General features: G+C 40.1%; 1 protein-coding gene across 2 annotated transcripts in view; it reads left to right on the top strand.

The window, feature by feature from the left end:
• LOC130184293 (electrogenic aspartate/glutamate antiporter SLC25A13, mitochondrial) overlaps positions 1-18,064 on the top strand; it is a 47,260-nt gene that overhangs the window by 3,934 nt on the left and 25,262 nt on the right. For both annotated transcript variants that reach the window (XM_056400216.1, XM_056400217.1), the window contains exons 4-7: positions 3,237-3,352; positions 6,639-6,778; positions 11,719-11,865; positions 13,952-14,090. In XM_056400216.1, coding sequence (XP_056256191.1) covers positions 3,237-3,352; positions 6,639-6,778; positions 11,719-11,865; positions 13,952-14,090 — 542 coding nt within the window. The remainder of the gene's footprint in view (positions 1-3,236; positions 3,353-6,638; positions 6,779-11,718; positions 11,866-13,951; positions 14,091-18,064) is intronic.

The raw sequence follows: 18,064 nt of genomic DNA, 5'->3' as shown, positions 1-18,064 counted from the left end.
GCTACCTCCATTTCGTTTTGGCTCTTTTAGACTCCCTGCCTTTCTGCTTCTCTATTCCTTCTTCCCTCTGATATTTTGATAGAAGCATCTGTTCAAGTGTGAAGAAAAAACACTTTCCCCATAGACTCTTGTAGGTTTAAAAAAAAAAAAAAAAAAAAAACTTTGTTAAGGGAGCGTGCTGGGAAAATAGCAGTCTGCCAGCTGCTGTGGGCATTCTGGGCTTGGACTGGTGGGTGTCCACTCTTACAAACCAAAAAAGATCCTGGCAGCTAGCACTCACCTGGGTTTGTGTGTGTGTATGTGTGTTTTTGAGGTGTGTTTGGGTGCGTATGTCTGTTGGCAAGCACGCTCTAGGTGGGTGGAAGGCTGTCAGTAACAGTGCCAAGATGCCAGGGACAGGGGATTATTGAAGCCCCTCCAGGCCCCTCTCTCCCACTACTATCAACGAAGGAGAGCTGTCTTTCTATCAGCCAGGCCTAACCAACACCATGCATTTATGTTACTTGTAAACAATGTTTCCAAGCCTGGCTTTCGGTTCAGAGGAGAGTATTTAGAACCCTGCTGAGACGAGACAGAGATAAAAGCAGGGTGGTGAAGATAATATAAAAACAAACAAAAATATATGGAATATAGGGTAGAGTTTTTATGCGGGACAGACACTTTAAATTGCGTTGTATTGTCATCTTATCAGAAACATCTTTCAGCTGTCATCTATAGAATCACATGTTAAAAGTCTTTGTTTATGTCTTGTGTGTTACATCTCCCGTCTGATACATGTCACGGATATGCCTGTCCCTGTTTAAAGATTTAACAAAGTACTGCAGAGTAAAGTAAGTACACAGCACGCCGAAGAGATGCCATGCTACAGTATCACATTAGCCTTGTCTCCGAAGTTCATCCCAGGCTGCACAGTACATGGATTGGGCAGCCCTGGACACATGCCATAGCAGTTGATGGTTGGGAGATGCTGTCGGTTTATTTGATTATTGAGTGTCTCGTTGGGGTTGGGTCTGCATAGCAAAAACGATGGCTTCCCCGTCTCATGGTAATCATTTCGCAGCCGTCATGGCGCTGCTAATCAACCATCATAAGCTTCATCCCCGGCTACAGAGCTGTGTGTAAATGCTTATGAGTATGTGGAATGTTTCTCGTGTGTTATGGAGATGCCCCCTGGATCTTGTCTGGACTCCCCGGTCTAAACCATGGTCCAATCCCTCAGTGATCAACAGCCCTCTCAGTTACACTAATATGCTGATTATCCACGTCTGGGAAAACACAGACGAGATGACCAGTGTGTATGTAAATTGATGCATGTGAAAAAAAAAAAAAATCTTACTTTTCCCTTGGTTCTATCTGGGAAACTACTGCTCTGAGTCTTTGCATTGCAGCCTGTACCTGCTTAAACTCCTTTATTAACCTCTCTGAGGTATAATTTCAGAGTGTACTACACATCTGTCACAAAGGAATGATCATTATTGGAGAGTTTGATAATATTCCAGCAGCGTGAGCGGAAATGGTATTGGCTTTGTTTTTAACAGTGGATCCACAGTCACAGCTGTGTGCTTTTGTGCCCCCTTCCACCTACTTGCCATCAGCAGGGCTCTGCTTTTAAGAACTACCTGCTTAGTTAATAAAACAATTAGTCTTGCCTTTGAAACAATGACAGCTGATTTCATTTGCCACAGTGGAGTACTGTATGCTCACTTTTATTCCCTCTCTTTATTTCTCTTAGCTCCTCTGTTGCTCTCTCCGACACACACATCTTTTCTTTTCCAGTCCACTGTTACCTTGTATGATACAAGTATGTGTATTTCTTAGTTTGTATTGAAAGCAGCTTTTGTGTTCACTGTTTTTTTTTATTTTTTATGAATGTTTGAAGGAAGAAATAACATTCTTGCAGACTAGATTCAAAAGCCAGTAATCTAAACATTGCTTTTCAACCTTTATGAAGTATCTCTGGCACTCAACAATTTTCAGAATAGGTCCCCTTTGTTGGTATTATTTTGATAACCGATACTTTTGTCAGTGCACAGCTCTTCTCCTTCTCAGTCTGTCTCATCTATACAGTATATCCTCTGCATACAAGCACATGCACAGAAGATGCACATAAGCAGCTATGTCCAAACTCGAAACAGTCCACATACAAACGAACATCTCTAAATTTCATCAGTAACATTAATAATTAAAGAAACCAGGAAAATGTAATCATTGCACCCCCTTCCCTTTTACTCTCCACACTCCCCCTTGGAAATTGAAATAGTTTTAATAGATGGATGCTCGGGGACTGCTCATTAGCACTGACCCTTCCTGTAATTATCAGATCCATTTGTGAAATTCATAATGGACTTGTGTGCAACTGTGAACCAGGACCTAAATAAAGGATAGACTGCGTGGTCCAGTTCCCCACAGCAGGAATCTCCCAAGGGAGCTCTCAGCGGGTTCACACAATAGCAGTGTTTATGTTCATTTTATTTTTTTCTTGTTAATGATGCTAGTGGGCATATGTGTTACTATGGAGAGGCAGGACATTTAATGATATAAAACTGATAAATTTGGAATAAGTTTGATAAAGTGAATCTGCTCAACTTATCTTTCAGTGTCGACGTAGACAAATTCACAATTTAAAATTTTTTCCCACCTTGCCTTCGCTTGACTTCCACATATTAACCTCACCTTACATTTATATCGAATGAATCATATTTCCTCAGCTGGCTCCCAACTCCCTCCTACCCCCTTCTACTTGTTTAAAATGGCACACTAGAATATAAAACTTCCTATTTAATAATTTTTTTCGTTGATGGTGTGAAGTTGGCCCTCTCCATACCAGCTGCCAGCGCAGCCTGGGAACACACACTGAGCTTTTTAAAATGTTTTCTTTTCTTGCTGTCACACTCGATGAGTTTATGACATTACATATGGAAGAACAGACTACTGAATAAAAGGCAGCTTGAATTACTTGTAGCGCAGATTGATGGGTTGAAACTAGTGTACTAGTTTTTAGTTGAATGCAGTGTTAAAATAACTTGTTTGGGTTTTTTTTTTCAATATTTTATTTTATTCATGTAACTTAATTATGTGTGGCTAAATGAATATCAGGGTCTCAGTGTCTCACATGTGTAGCTGAAGTATTTATACAGGTAAACTGAAATACCACAGTAATGAATCAACTCAAATTACAGCATTTTACTGTCTTTTACAGACTGTGTCTGTCTCTCTACCCTCCATTCTTCTCTCAGGTTGATCTCCTTTCAGGAGTTTGTCGCCTTTGAGTCGGTGCTGTGTGCCCCGGACTCCCTCTTCATGGTCGCCTTCCTGCTGTTTGATAAAGCGGGCAGTGGAGTGACCACTTTTGGTGAGTAACTCTGCCTCTGATTTACAGGATTAGATAAAATAATACAGCAGTCAAGTTACCACAAATGTGTTTGTGTCTCACTGAACTATTAGTATGTACACGGTAGGTGATGTAAAGTGCCTTACAAAAGACCTGGGGTAATCTACTGATCCTTGAAAAATACAAACCCTAGAAACTCATGATCGTTCCTTTTACAATATTGTTATTATGGTAGTTATTATTTCTTGTCCTTCACTCTTCACTGAGTGTTTTGTGTTGCCCTATTACTTTGTCTTTATGTAATTAAAAATCAGTTTGTTTGTTTTTTAATTATTAGCAATACCAACATTACGGTGATAAGCATATTCTTATTTGATAAAAAACAAAGTTCTGGAGAAAGTAAATTTGTTGTTTAACGTGTGCTGTTCAACTAACAAATAAGAATTGTGATGCAGTCTAACTCTAATGGTATTATGTAAACATGAAATAAAAGTTCAGGTCTCAGCACCACACTTGTTTCTTTGCATTTGACATTTAACAGACTTTTTTAGCCAATCCAGACAAATCACTGTGACTGTTCCTTTTAAATGTGCCAGTAACGAAGTTTGCATACAAAGTCTTCTTTTATTTATGTGGGGGTCTGACCTCCGCTCATCTATTCTGTTGTGGTTGCATCCACAAACAAAAATACTGTACCTTGTCTGTAAAGAAGGTAAGGTTAGATTTGGAGGTGGAGAGGGTTGGTGGCAACTACAGGATGGAGATGAAGATGGAGGAGGGGGTGGGTAGCGCTATGTGTATGTATGTGTGTGTGTGTGCATTGATTGACACCATTACTCTGATGCCTGGAAGCTCCGAGGTGAAAAAGGGAAGACATTTGTACTCGTTGCTTATTTCACATTTGCCTAATTGATTTAAACAAGTCTAATGCCAGCCTTCTGTAGGTGTGCGAGGCGTTAGCACATTAGGCTTGATTTGAAATGCAGTGCACACATCCCGCTCGCAAACAGGGAAGAGTAAGTGAATTTCATTTTAATTGTTGCTGTCGACAGGGTGCAAGATCATTGCTGGTGATTATATATGCACATATGTAAATTTTCATATTTAAAAGGATCAATTAGAGTGACGTTGTCTTGGTGGCAATTAAAAGGTCCGCTGTTTTTCTGCGTCTCCCAAAGGTTAATGAATATCCCAATGCCTGTGAGTTATGAGACTCACATACAAGTGGAAAATTGCATGAAAAACATAACACACATCATGCCATGCACAAACATTGACTGCAGTGTCTGCCACTTGCATCAGGCTACCATTTCACCAAAAGCAAATAACTTGTGACTGAGATTATAGACTTGTCAAAGTTGCTTTATTGTGATACATTACAGAATTCGCCCTTTTTTTTCTTCTCTCGCTCTCTTTTTCTCTTTGCCGTTCGTTAGATTAAAGAACTTCACCATGGCACCAAGTAAAGAACTCCTTTCTTTATTACCTATTAAAAACATTAATAGCTGCAGCTTATGTTGCATTAAAGGCCCGTTTGTTCTCCCATGCAATAAATGTCTGTGCTCTGATTTCTTTTTATTTCATTTTTCTGTAAAGCCGTTTTAATTTGATAATAACCTGAGTAATTTCTGTTAAGTACAGGCGGCACAGTGCTCTGAATTTTTAGCACTTAAAAAATAAATGCATAATTTGGTGGAATGTCGAGTTCATAAAAATTGCAACGTAACACGGCATATAAAATGCAGTTGTGTCTCAGCCAGAAAGACAAAAAAAAAGAAAAGAAACACTGAAAGACGACTGAGTGTTGACAGGTCTATAAAAGCTGATAATATAAACGGCAGGCTCTGGAGCAGCCTCTCCTTTAAAGAGTTAAAGGCTGTATATTTATTGCCTCATTAAAGTGTAAAAAAACAATGCACAAGCTGTCTTCTCTCTGAAGGTAAGGCTGAGCTGAAGTAAATATCACCTTTTTCTCTCTCTCTCTTTTCCTCCCTGTCTGTCTTTATAAAAAAGTTGTTTCTTTCCTCCTTTCCTTTCTCCCCTCGTTCAGCGTGGCTTGTTTGGTAATAAGAAACAGGTCACTCTATTGGTTTGTTTTTGTTTCTTTAGTAAGGCTGTAATTTAGGACTCATGTTCAGTGTCTCTCCACTCCACTGGCTGTAGAGGCTTAGAGGGTTCAGGCGGAGGAACATAAGTGAGAAGAAAAGGCTTTCCATCTGAATACAGAGCCTACACAGCTCAAACAAGTTCTGCCATGTGTCATTCAAAACTGATTTAGAGTTGAGGAACTTAAGACTCAATCAGAGTTGAATTGTGTTCTGGAGATTGACGTTGACATTTTGACAGAAATAATCACAGACGTTTTTTTTTTCTCCCCAAAATCAAATAATTACTAATGTTAACCACAAGATAGGAAACACATGCAGTTTGTTAAGACCTAACTCACAAGACTTTGTACCAACAGTTTTTAGGTCTTAATTGAGGCAAATTAAAAACTTATGCAGGAAGAAGAATTTGATAATTGTTTGTTGAACGTACAAAAAGGAGAATATGGGCAGGTTTTTAATGAAGGCCTTATACATGGTTAATGTAAAATAATTTGCCTTAGAAGTGGGATGTAATCTGTAAAACCTAAACAAAACTGTTCAAGAATCATAATGGATTATAAAATATAACTGTTTTACTTTTGCTTCATTGCTTGCTAACTTTTGTTTAAATTGTCTCTGTTTTACATTCGTCAACACAGGAAATCATCGGTGGAATGTTATTTACTCTAGTACCGTACTTTAGTACAGTTTCGATGTGCTTGTGCTTTACTGGAGTGCTTCAAGTTTATGTTACTTTATACTTCTATTCCACCTCAGAGGGAAATATTTTACTTTATACCCACTATGTTTATTTTACAGCTATAGTTACTTTGCTAATTCAGATTTTATATACGAAATATTTGATCAGCTTCTGAAACATGACACATTTTTACAGTTCAAACTACGTAACAGTATATAATGCTGTTAAAATTAGCTCCAGCCAGACCAGCTGGAACGGTAACTGCTACTTCCATATTAATTTATCAAGTACTAGTAATAATAAGCAATAATTTAATATATAACAGCATAACAATCACATTTGTGTGCTTTTTGCTGATAATACTCGTACTAGAATATTTTTACACAGTTGTAAAAATTGCTACTTTTACTTTAGTAATAGATCTGAATACTTCTTCCAGGGCTCCACTGCCATATAGTTGGTGCATCTTGTTATTATTTATTCATTGTTCATCTTTCATCTTTTGTTGTCTCCTCTGCAGAGGATGTGAAGCAGGTCTTCGGGCAGACCACCATCCACCAGCACATTCCCTTCAACTGGGACTGTGAGTTCATACGGCTGCACTTTGGCATGCAGAGGGACAAGCAGCTCAGCTACGGAGAATTCACCCAGTTTCTCCTGGTAGGTTTTGTGTTGATCACCTGCTCTCCCTGTCTCTCACATGCCATTTTTTTCCCACTCTGCTGACACGAAGGAGACACATTCTCTGTTTTTCGTCCTTGTCTTTTTGCGTTTCTGTCTATGGCCCTTTTTTGTTGGTCTGTCTGACTGACATCAATGATAGTCAATTAATCTGTATCAACCAGTTTATGTGCTTGTACACGTTTTCTTATCCTCACATATTGTTTATAGGCTGTTCATACAATCCTGTCACATAACTGTATTCTTAGATACTTGACTAAGCCTGGCCAGACGAATGTGTGCGCATAAAGACGCACGTTTCTATCCCTCCCAAGCACAGCCCTCCATATTGACCAGATTAGTCATTAATGAAACACTGAGGTTATGTACTGTATTTTGGACATTTTCTGCATTTGTTTTCCATTAGCTGACGTACACCTAGCATTTCTCCACTCCACCTATTCTGAAGCAGGTAGAGACGCAGTTCTACATCCATAAATAGTATAGCTGGAATATTCCTAGTGTATTTGTGGCGTGTGAGCCATTTTCCAATATGATGTCTAGACTTAAATCAGGCCTAAGCAGGGAGAGGTGGTAGAGGGGGTGGGAGAGAGGGCCTGAGCTGTGCCAAGTTTGCATCCACACTCACCATGTATTTGAATGAGCTTTTTATATTACACTTAACTTAGACCAGATGGCTTACACACAGTGGGCAGCAAAGTATGGATATTGGGACATTGTTATATGTACGTGTGTCCTTGTGCGTGTGCATGTGATTGAACATATAGTATGTCTGCTTATAAATACGTGTGGCTCTATGTATGTGTGTTTATCTTACTTATCTGCTTTACCGTATGTGGGACCAGTGGCATGAAAGCATTGTGCAACTGTGTTTATGTCAGTGTTTCTGTATTTGTGTGTGTTTGTTTTTGCCCGTGTGTGTGTGCGCGTGTGCGTGCATGAGTGCAACTGTGTGGCGTTGTGGCCAGTAGATGCTGTACTTTGCATTGACAGCATGCCCAGTTCTCTCCCAGTCAGTCACTCAGTGGTTTCCAGCTCCTCACAGCAGCAGGCTAGCAGCCAGCCGCACTCATTGCTCAACTATGAAATGCACATTTCCTGCTTATGCTCTCTGTATTTGATCATTTCTCATAGCTTTTGATTCATGCCTTAATAAATGGCAGAAGAGAGTAGATTTCATGTTATTATAGGATGCCTCTCTGTGTAGGTAAGAGTAAGGGATGTTCAACAGAGTGTTGTAAATATCATCCTGCATTTCATCTTTTATCACGTCCCTTCTCTGGTCTACTGTTATTTGTAAAAGAACATTCTAAATATTTTAACTTGAGAGGTCTGCTGTTGTTGTGGGCTCTAATAAAGTAAGTCACATTATTAAGACACAATAATAGCACTGTGATGGTGCATTACTTGCTGCAATTATAGTACTTAGGTACAAGTCAAATCCAGGTATTGGCAGTTCACTCCTATAGTGTGTTATCTGCGAATCAAGTGATTGATGACAGGGCAATTAGGATAGGCACAACAACATTTCCTGCAGCAGAGTTTAAGCCTGTACAATTACTACATACTTTGTGATTGCACTATTACCCAGTGATATTACAATACCTTCGTCAGCAGACTAAGCATTCGTAAATGTCAACCTTAAAGAAATGAAAGAATCTATATGCAGTTATAGAAGTTCTCAGGGAGTTATTACACATACCATATTCTCAATATTTTTCAGTCATTTATATAATTCCATATCACCCAACTTTCTCCCCCTGGAATGTTCCTGTTCTTTATTTCCTCTTCTTCCTGCCATACATGCATGTGTTTATTGTGTTTTTCTGCCATTGTAACCACGCCACTGCCAGATGCTCACAAGATGGGATTATCGGGGAAAACGTTTGCGCCGCATATTTCTCACAAGGGCTCTCTCTGGCCAATTACTGTCTTGATGGAAGCCAGAGATTCTCACCAATTACATGCATTTTTCTCGTCTCACGCGTGGACGCTGGCCAAGGCTCAGCTCGCACTGTCAGCGTGGTGTTGTCTCTGGCAATGGTATTACCGATGTCCAGAGAAGTGGCACATAGTGGCACATTTTCGCCCATATTATAAATGCTGGCAAGTAAAGGGCTTGAATTACATGGAGGGGACAACACATGTCCCACTTCTTTCCTAAGCACTCAAAAAAAGTGCATTGTTGGCATTGCTCAGATTTTAAAAGTCCCAATTATATGTTTGACTCTCCCAAGAATCATTGGGCAGCCCTTAACATCACTGTGTAAAGGGCTCAGTGGCACACATGTAAATGGGTAGTTGTGCTTAAGCTTCTCCTTACAATAACTTTAGCTCTGCGCTGATGAGAAGCAGAGATCGGAAAGAGGGAAACAATCCTGCTGCAGTCATATCTGTTGTTTAAGTTTTGAAGAGAGAGGGAGGAGAATCACAGCCATTGAAAACAAACAGAGGTGGCTTGTCATGTGTTTTTATTCTTGTCCAAGGACAATTAAAGCAACTGCAAATGCCTCGGCGGTCTCCTGTTGGCTGTCTTAAGCCCCCAGCTTTATGTCTCCTGCCTCTATCACTCCCCTCCCAAATAAAAACCATGGCCCTGAAACACTCATACAGTTGCAACAAGTTAAGGTTTTAAGAGGCTGAGACTACAAACTGCTCCATTCCCTGGACCACAGTTGTTTTGTTGATCTGTGTGGTTGGTGTGTGGCTTTTTCAGACTTTTGACTTGTCCAAAGAAACAGGATTTTTTCTACGTTTACAAACACACAGATAAATGTTTACCCTTAATTTTGCACATGCACACACTCATGTATGCAAAACAAATCACTTCTACACTTTCCTTTTTTGTTTTGACTGTAGATATTTTAGTTCCCCTCCTCCTATTCCTCTTCCCAGTTTATTTCTCACCAAAGTGTTTTGACCTACTCACAACCGACCGGAGAAATGAGTCACGACACTCAGGATGCTGACACCAAAATATCTCACCTTATTTACTTTGGAAATGTTTACGTGTGTCAATCTCTCTTCGTTTCCTTGCCTTCCACTCACTTATACACTCTCCGGAGCCCCTGCTGTGCTCATAGGTGATACTGACACATGGCTGCTACATTTGCTGTTTTCGCAAATCTGGCTCTTTTGTTGCAGTGTCTATTCTTACTCCCCTCCGGTCTCCATTCAGCTTTGTGTAAATGTCACTCTTCCCCAGTCGTTTCTCTTGGGCGCTGCGAATTTAGAGTCGATCAGTTATGCTGTCAGTGAAATATCACTCAAATTCAACACAACAATAAGTCATAGTCTCATAGGGTTTTGTGTTGTGGTAATACCACTTTTTTGAGTTCCATTTATAACAATAACATCTGAATCAATCAATTCAATAATGCCATGCATGTTCACGATTTTTATCAGTCCCCTTACAGTACTTTTTGTCCTTCACATGTGGCTTGAAAAATAATGTCCGTTCTTCTTGAATAAATTGATAATCATTTATTTTAAACTGAAAAAAGTTATTGTACTTAAACTACTAGCCAGAACTGTCTTGAAAGAAACATTTTAAAACATTTTCCCCTGACATGATTCAGCATTTACACAAAATTTTGTCATTCTTTCTATGTGTTCCTTTTGAATATATTCTCTTAGTTTAGGACATTTGTGGGATTGTGTGTGTAATAAATTAACTTAATATAGCTTGGTGGTGCTTTTTTAATGGAGAAATATTTTATACTGTTGTACTACAGATATGTATGTATGTATGTATGAGTCTTCCGATTATTTCTCAATTAATCAGTTAATCATTTGGGTTTGTAAAATGCCTTTAACAATTTTTCATCAGGCAAACTGACCCAAAACAAAAGAAAAGCAACAAATCCTGACATTTGAGAAGCTGAAACTTGTGAACAAAATGGTTTATGGATTAATTGGATATAAAAATTGTTGCAGATCAATTTTCCATTGATCAGCCAATCGTTTTAGCTCTACATGTATATTAGAGATGACAAAAGAGAATTAAGAAAAGCTCTAAAAAACTCTTCTGTTGCACAGATGTTTCAGTTGAGTTACCATATAGAACCTAAAAGTGAGTAAGCTTGAATTGGCCATTTAGACCTTTGTTATTGCCACAAACCTTGTGCATAAAGATACAACAGTCTCATGATTTTTTTTACCGTATTGCTATTTTGACCTCAATACCATAATTCACGGCAGGTGAGTCAAAGGCTAAATCAACTAGCCTTAGCTCACTGTCCTCATGCGTATGACTGTATTACACAATGACTGTGTGGATTAGTGTCGTTCTCATAACCCTGTCTTTTGCTGTAACCGAGTGTTTTGTTGTAAGATAGAGAAAGCATCGATGGCAGCAGTTTGTTTACAGCCTCTCTCCGTAGACTTGTGGTTGCAGGTACCGATAATGGCAGCTAATTTCAAAGGCCTTGTGGGATCTGTCCCCACCACAGCCCGCCGTTGTCCCTGTGGACCTTTGTGTGTATGTGTGTGCAAGAAGAGAGACAAAGTGAGCAGTTGGGTGATTAGCTGTCTTTCCTGTGTGTGCACGTCTGTGTGTGTGTGTGTGTGTGTTTGTATGTTTCAGCCTCAAGTGGGTTTAATGGGGATTTGGGGAGGGTGTGAAAAGCCCAAGTGACGCCTCACAGTAGGCAAGCCGCTGTTGGGAAAGGAGACTAGGCTGAAGCCCGGCCAAACTCTGGCTACCCGTAACTGAAAGGGGGAGATGGCACCAGGGGGCCCATCAAAGCAAACACTGTGTTTTTATATGTATGTGCTTATGTGTGTGAGTATATGTGGATTTTAATTTATGAAGGCAACTTAAAGAGGTGTATGACCCACATATGTGTACAATAATATGCATTTACTGTATGATCTAACACCTAGACTCCCCTCCTTTCTTTCTCCACTCCCTTCCACAGGAGATGCAGCTGGAACATGCACGACAGGCTTTTATCCAGCGGGACCAAGCCCACAGCGGCTCCATCTCAGCCCTGGACTTCAGGGAGATCATGGTCACCATCCGGCCACACATGCTCACGCCCTTCGTGGAGGAATGCCTCGTGGCGGTGGGTTTTTTGTTTGGCTCTGCGGTGTTCTCATCTCATTTGTTTTACTGTCATCCACAGAGCCAAAGTCAGACTGGTTAAAAATAGTGAGTTTGGCCACAGCTGTGCACCTGGGAGTTATGATATTTTATCATTTTATGTTAAGAAAATGTTGTAAAAATTGATATATTAGGACATTTTAATGCTGTAATGATTTAATATTGCACATTAGCTGCACGTTTTTGGCCATGATACAGGTGAATGTACATCTATCTTTGTCACTTGATGGCATATGTTGTGATACAGTAAAGTAACTATATATCTAACAAAATCTTGGAATGATTAACTGCAAGATGATGCTCACTCTGGAATATCAAAAAACAAACACAATGTTTCATAAAGGGCATCTCTACATACACACGTTATAAGCAATGTTTGCTACTGATTTGGTAGCTAAAATCAGCTACAAAACTTAACATACTAATATTACCGTAAAGAGGTAAAGGCAGGACTGTTTCTTCCCTTCTCAAGTCTTCTTTCTTGTCTTTTGTCCTCCCTGTGTTCATTTCTTTCTCTCACACTCCCACAACCAAACACCATGGCTTTCCCTCCAGCTGTCTATCTCTCATGTCTTCCTCTTCCTCTTTACCTCATCTGTCGCCTCTCATCCGTCCTCTCTCTTCTTCCCTCCCTCCATTTTTTTTCCCTCTCTCTCAACTGCCCCTCTTTCTATACTTCCCTCCCCCGTGTCTCTGTCTCCCTCCCAACATGTCATTAAGTCTAACCTCTCTGGCAGTGTCAAAGCCAAGCAGGCCAGCTGAATGGGAAGATAGAGACAGAGATAGATGGGGACTGGAGCTTTACAGTCCATCATCTTTGCCTGTGTGTTTGTGTGTGAGCAGCTGTGCATGTGTGCTCTATTTGTTTTGAACTCTGAGATGTTTGTCTTTTTTTGTGTCTTGTCTTTTCCTTCTGTGTGTTAGTGTTTTTGTTGCACGTGTGTGCGTCTTGTGTCTGTGTCCATGTCTTGCCCCATTTCATAAACACCTTGTAGACTCTGTCATTTTCTCCACTGTGTTTACCTCACCGACCAGACATCTTGGTGTGCTGTTAGTAAACTCTCTCACACGCTCTAGTGTGCGCGCACACACACACACACGTACATACATATATCAAAAATCTCATAAACACTGAAACACTGCAGACACATTAAAGGTGGTATTATGGCAGAACACAAACATTGAAACGGCAACCTTTAATTCACTCACCAAAAATGGTAAATGATCAGCGCCACAATCTCTCCCCCCAAATATTGTTCTCCTCTCCCCCACTGTGAAAGACTCTGTGTTGGATATCGTGGGAAGATCCATGTCTATAGGCTCATAGATATGAACAGATACAAAAGTGACTCTCTGTTAGGGCAGTTTCACCCAAGCCAAAGCTTCCCTCCCATGTTGCAAACACAGAAAGCAGCTAGCAATCTTCCTGCATGTGTCTGTAAAGCAAACAGTGCCATCTAGTGAAAGGAAACTCTCAATTTTCAGTGGAGAAAAGCAAAGCCCCAAGGCTCATCTGATACTCTGGCCTTAACTACCCAAAACAGGCAACAACATTCAGGGAACGTACTTGAAACACACATTACTAAACATGCAGCAGTTAGAGCTGCTTCACTAAGAATTTGAGAGCCTGGTTTGATAAAGATGGGATCCTGGCTCTCATAAAAGAGTTTGTGGACAGTCTGGAATGTCCTTAAAGGCCCCAGCGTCTATTTTTAATCCGTTACCTTTTTTCTATTTTCTGTTCTTTTACCACTTCCTCCACCTCATAAAGAAAGTTAATTAAACTCCACAAGAGTGTTCGTCTTGTGATGGAAAAAGTAGCGGTTGAAACAGGTTTACTTCTCCCTGCGGAGTGATAGTAGAGAAACGCTGCTGATTAACCATTGATGTTTGTCAAGATATCCTCTTGATGAGTGATTTTTTTTTCTCCCATAATCATGATATTTAAATGCATCTCTCAAGCATTTGTTATATTTTGAGTATAACTGTATTTATGTATGTGTCTTAGTCTATTGCCTGTTAAATTCCCCGTCTTCTTCTTTGCCCAGGTTGCGGGTGGCAGCACATCCCATCAGGTCAGCTTCTCCTACTTCAACGGCTTCAACTCGCTGCTCAACAACATGGAGCTGATCAGAAAGATCTACAGCACCCTGGCTGGCCACCGCAGAGATGTGGAAGTCACCAAAGGTACCTAGGGAGAAAAAAAAAATTACCAAACTTATATATTATATAAACATAGTCAACCAAAAAGCAGATGCACATTTATGATTCATGCACTCACATGTAGTGATGTTTTCTAGATGTATGCAGTGCAAAAATATAGACAGCATATAGGACAAATACTCTCAAACAAATGTGAGCATACAATGTCTATGTGCTCTCACACACAAACTGGACAACAGACAATATTGAAAGTGTGTCCCACATAATGTATTTACATCTATGTGTGTGTTGAAAGGGAGGGTGGAAACTTGTTTTTGTTTGCTTTTCTTCCTTCCCGGTGGCCTTTAAATGGGCACATTGGATGCCACCCAGCACACGTACTACATACCCACAATCCCTGATGGTGCCTGTCTTGTCTATTAGACATCCTGGCACTGATCTGTGGACCACTTTATTTGTCCTGGGATGTGTTTGGTTGAAAATTGAATTTCTAATTCTTCAAAAAAATGAGAAACGATTTGATTTATCAAAAAAAGTTATGTGCCCACTTTTGAGGCTGTTGCCTCCTCATAGATCAAATGAACCTTCAGTTCTTATAACCCTTCATTATCTAAATTATTGCAGAACAATAATGTTAAACTACAAGAAGCTGAAATTTGGTGTTTTGTTATATATTGATCCAACAGATTCAATGTGTTCCCTGTGCCTCCCTTTCTCTAATGGTTAGTTTCTTAAAATCCTTATCTCTCTCTCCCTTGCTTGCCCCACTTGCTGTCCCTCATTCTTTTCCTCAATACTTGGCAAAAAGCCTAGTTGGCTCTCTCTGTCTGTCTCTTTCTTTCTGACTCTGACTCCTGCTCTGGTCGTGTTTAAGAAACTGTTCTGACCTCTCTCCACATGGCCCAGGGCCACTAGTGTAGCCTTATGATGCTATCTGAAGCCTTATCAGGGGTGTGGACCATAACCGACCCAGACCAAGAGCCCATGTGCTCCCCAGGCTGTTCCCACCATGGGTACACCAAGACTGGGCTTGGCTGGACCCATGGTGGCCCATAGCCAGCTAGACCTCCACAGCCACCACCCATCCACCCTCCACTCCCTGAGTCATTAAGGCTTCCTTAGGGACTTCAAGTGCTCCGCTCCATGTACTACTAGCTGGCCCACAAACACATACTGTACACACTCCAGCATGTATCAAGTGTATGTGTATTTTGCAACACACTCTCCCCTCACATTTCTCACATACACACATGCATTCAAATACATTAACACAGCCAAGCATGCACACATGCGTAATAATCCTGATTGATTCCGTATGTGCAACAAGGCCACTGTTTTGCCTTTGGGATACCGTTGCAGCGCTTGGCGCGTACACAGCTTTTATTGAGCCAGCAGTGTACAACCACAAGGCAAATAATGAGTGTGCACCTTTGTGAACAGGTTAAAATCAAGTGTATGTTGATGAAAAATATGTGTTAACACATAATAGTGTACATGCATGTTTACTAGCTATTGCCATAAATGATGATATATGAGCCTGTTCCCATCTGAGGACGACACAAATGATTGTTCTAAAATTTAAATTGATCAGGTTTTTTTCTAGTAGGGTTTCTTGACTACTTAACTATCTCAGGTTGCTTTTTATATCAGTATTTACCCAGTGGCATTGCTGGTCAGTTGTTCCATACTAAAAGTCAAATTCTCAGCTATACTGTACTGTGCTTTGAGTTTAATGCTATTGAGCAAATGTACATGCAAGCAGGTTAAATAAAGATGGTGACGATTAAATATCAGTATGTTAGCATGCTGACATTAGTGTTTTCTCAAAGCACCAATGTGTTAAGTAGTACAGCCTCACAGAGCTGCTGGCTCTAGACTCTTTGTTGTCGTTTTTTTAATATAATTGCTGTTATGCAGTTGTTTTCTTTTTTATAAATATGAGTTGTTTTTGATGTCCCTTTTATATTTTACCTGAATGTTTATTGTCTTGCCTTGTTTTCACTACTTTTTTCTTTTTTTGATGCATACATAATGAACTTTGTAATAAAATAATGCTGTATAAATAACAATTATTATTATAATACGCTGAAGAGACATCCATTAGTTTGCACTCATCAACAAAAAAGCAATAATTGTCTTAACAAAGGATGAGAGGATGAGTTTAATTTTAATAAATCTGTAGTATTTAGCTGTTTAAATGCTCTAAGTTTTTAAGTGTCAGTCTGCAAATGTGAGCAGCTGTGTGCAAACAGATTTATAAATTTTTCACATTTGACAGTTTGAAAATTTGAGACTATAGCAAATAAACTCATTAGCCAGTTTATTAGGTGCAACTTGGTAAAACTAATGCAATCTAATACAGTAGACCTGCAATGAATCCAGAGAGGTGTAGATTCAACTGTATGAGGATGTAGTTTGTGGTGGTGTAGAATTCTACAGCATTATACAGAGAGGTATTGGTGATATTTAGTGCATATAACACAATACACTTCAACAGCACCACAAACTGCAGCCTCCAAAATGACCATAAAGTTGAATCAACCTCTCTTAAATAGTTTCAATAAAAACTGAACATTATAACCTTCATTAGGGAAGACTCTTTTATTAAATTGCATTAGTTTTAGGTGTACTTAATAAACAGCTAACTGAGTGTATACTATCAGGGAAATGTGTGTCTGGACAAGGCATTTATGTGTAACTCTGCTCATCAATTTAATAGAGTAATGGTGGATACAGGGGATACAGGTCAGACAGGTGTGTGTGTGTGTGTGTGTGTGTGTGTGTGTGTGTGTGTGTGTGTGTGTGTGTGTGTGTGTGTGTGTGTGTGTGTGTGTGTGTGTGTGTGTGTGTGTGTGTGTGTGTGTGTGTGTGTGTGTGTGTGTGTGTGTGTGTGTGTGTGTGTGTGTGTGTGTGTGGTGACTACAGGCTACAGGTAGACAGGTTATCAGCATTGTGATCTGTGATCTCTCCAGACAGAACTCTGTCTATGTCTGAGGGTGTGTGTGTCTTTGTGTGTTTGTGTGTGTGTCTAGTCTTGTGTAAGTATGCTCTCACATGCTTGTGAGCATTACCTGTATGTACCCATGGATATATATATATGTGTGTGTGTGTGTGAGAGAGAGAGATAGAGAAAGAGAGCATGCCTCAGGGGTAAGCTGAGCCTCGGCAGGGTGAATGGCTCCAGTGTAGGACGACTTTGTCACAACCCCAGCCTGCTGCTCTTTGAATAAAGCAGGTCAAACAATGCTGACTCCTCCACTGTAAGCCAGCCTACAGTCAACCTGTTCTTTATTCCACCAACAATAGACCAGGTTTCAATTTACAGCATACTAAAGCTGCCTCAAAGAACTCCATGAAGTCCATAACTCTTTATGTGTATTTTCTTATGATGAGTTCAGCATGCTTTGACACTTCTCACTTGTAATTAAAACTATGTTACAGAAGGAAATATGCATAAGTGTCAGAACCTGAAGAAAAAAATCCACCATAAAACGTCAACATTTAAAATAGCCAACTAAAAAGAGCAGCAAGAACATAATGCAACGTTCAGTACAACCCAGCAATCCAGTCCTCATTATCTAATCATCCATCCACCTCAGCCTTAGATTCAGGAGGAGGAGTGTATATGGCTGTGGCTGTGAAGCAGTGGACCCACTATTCACCGTTGTGTAGATGTTGCTGCCACAAAAGGGCTGTTCCTTGTCACCTATTCTGTTTGTAATTTTCATGGACAGAATCCCAATGCACAGCCAAGGAGTTGAGAATATCCAGTTTGGGACATCACAATTGCATCGCTCTCTGCTGATGATGTAGTTCTGTTGGCTTCATCAGGTCATGACCTCCAGTATGTGCTGGACCAGTTTGCAGCCAGCTGTGAAGCTGTTAGGATCATTGTTGGCGCCTCCAAATTTTAGGCCGGAAAAGGGCAGATTGCCCTATTGGAGTTAAAAGAGAGTTGATGTCTCAAGTTAAGGAGTTGTGGAGATGATGTTGGGGAC

Source organism: Seriola aureovittata, chromosome 16 (genome assembly GCF_021018895.1).
Source record: "Seriola aureovittata isolate HTS-2021-v1 ecotype China chromosome 16, ASM2101889v1, whole genome shotgun sequence".
In the NCBI taxonomy this organism is placed as follows: Eukaryota; Metazoa; Chordata; class Actinopteri; order Carangiformes; family Carangidae; genus Seriola; species Seriola aureovittata.
This window is presented reverse-complemented; position numbering and strand designations above follow the sequence as displayed.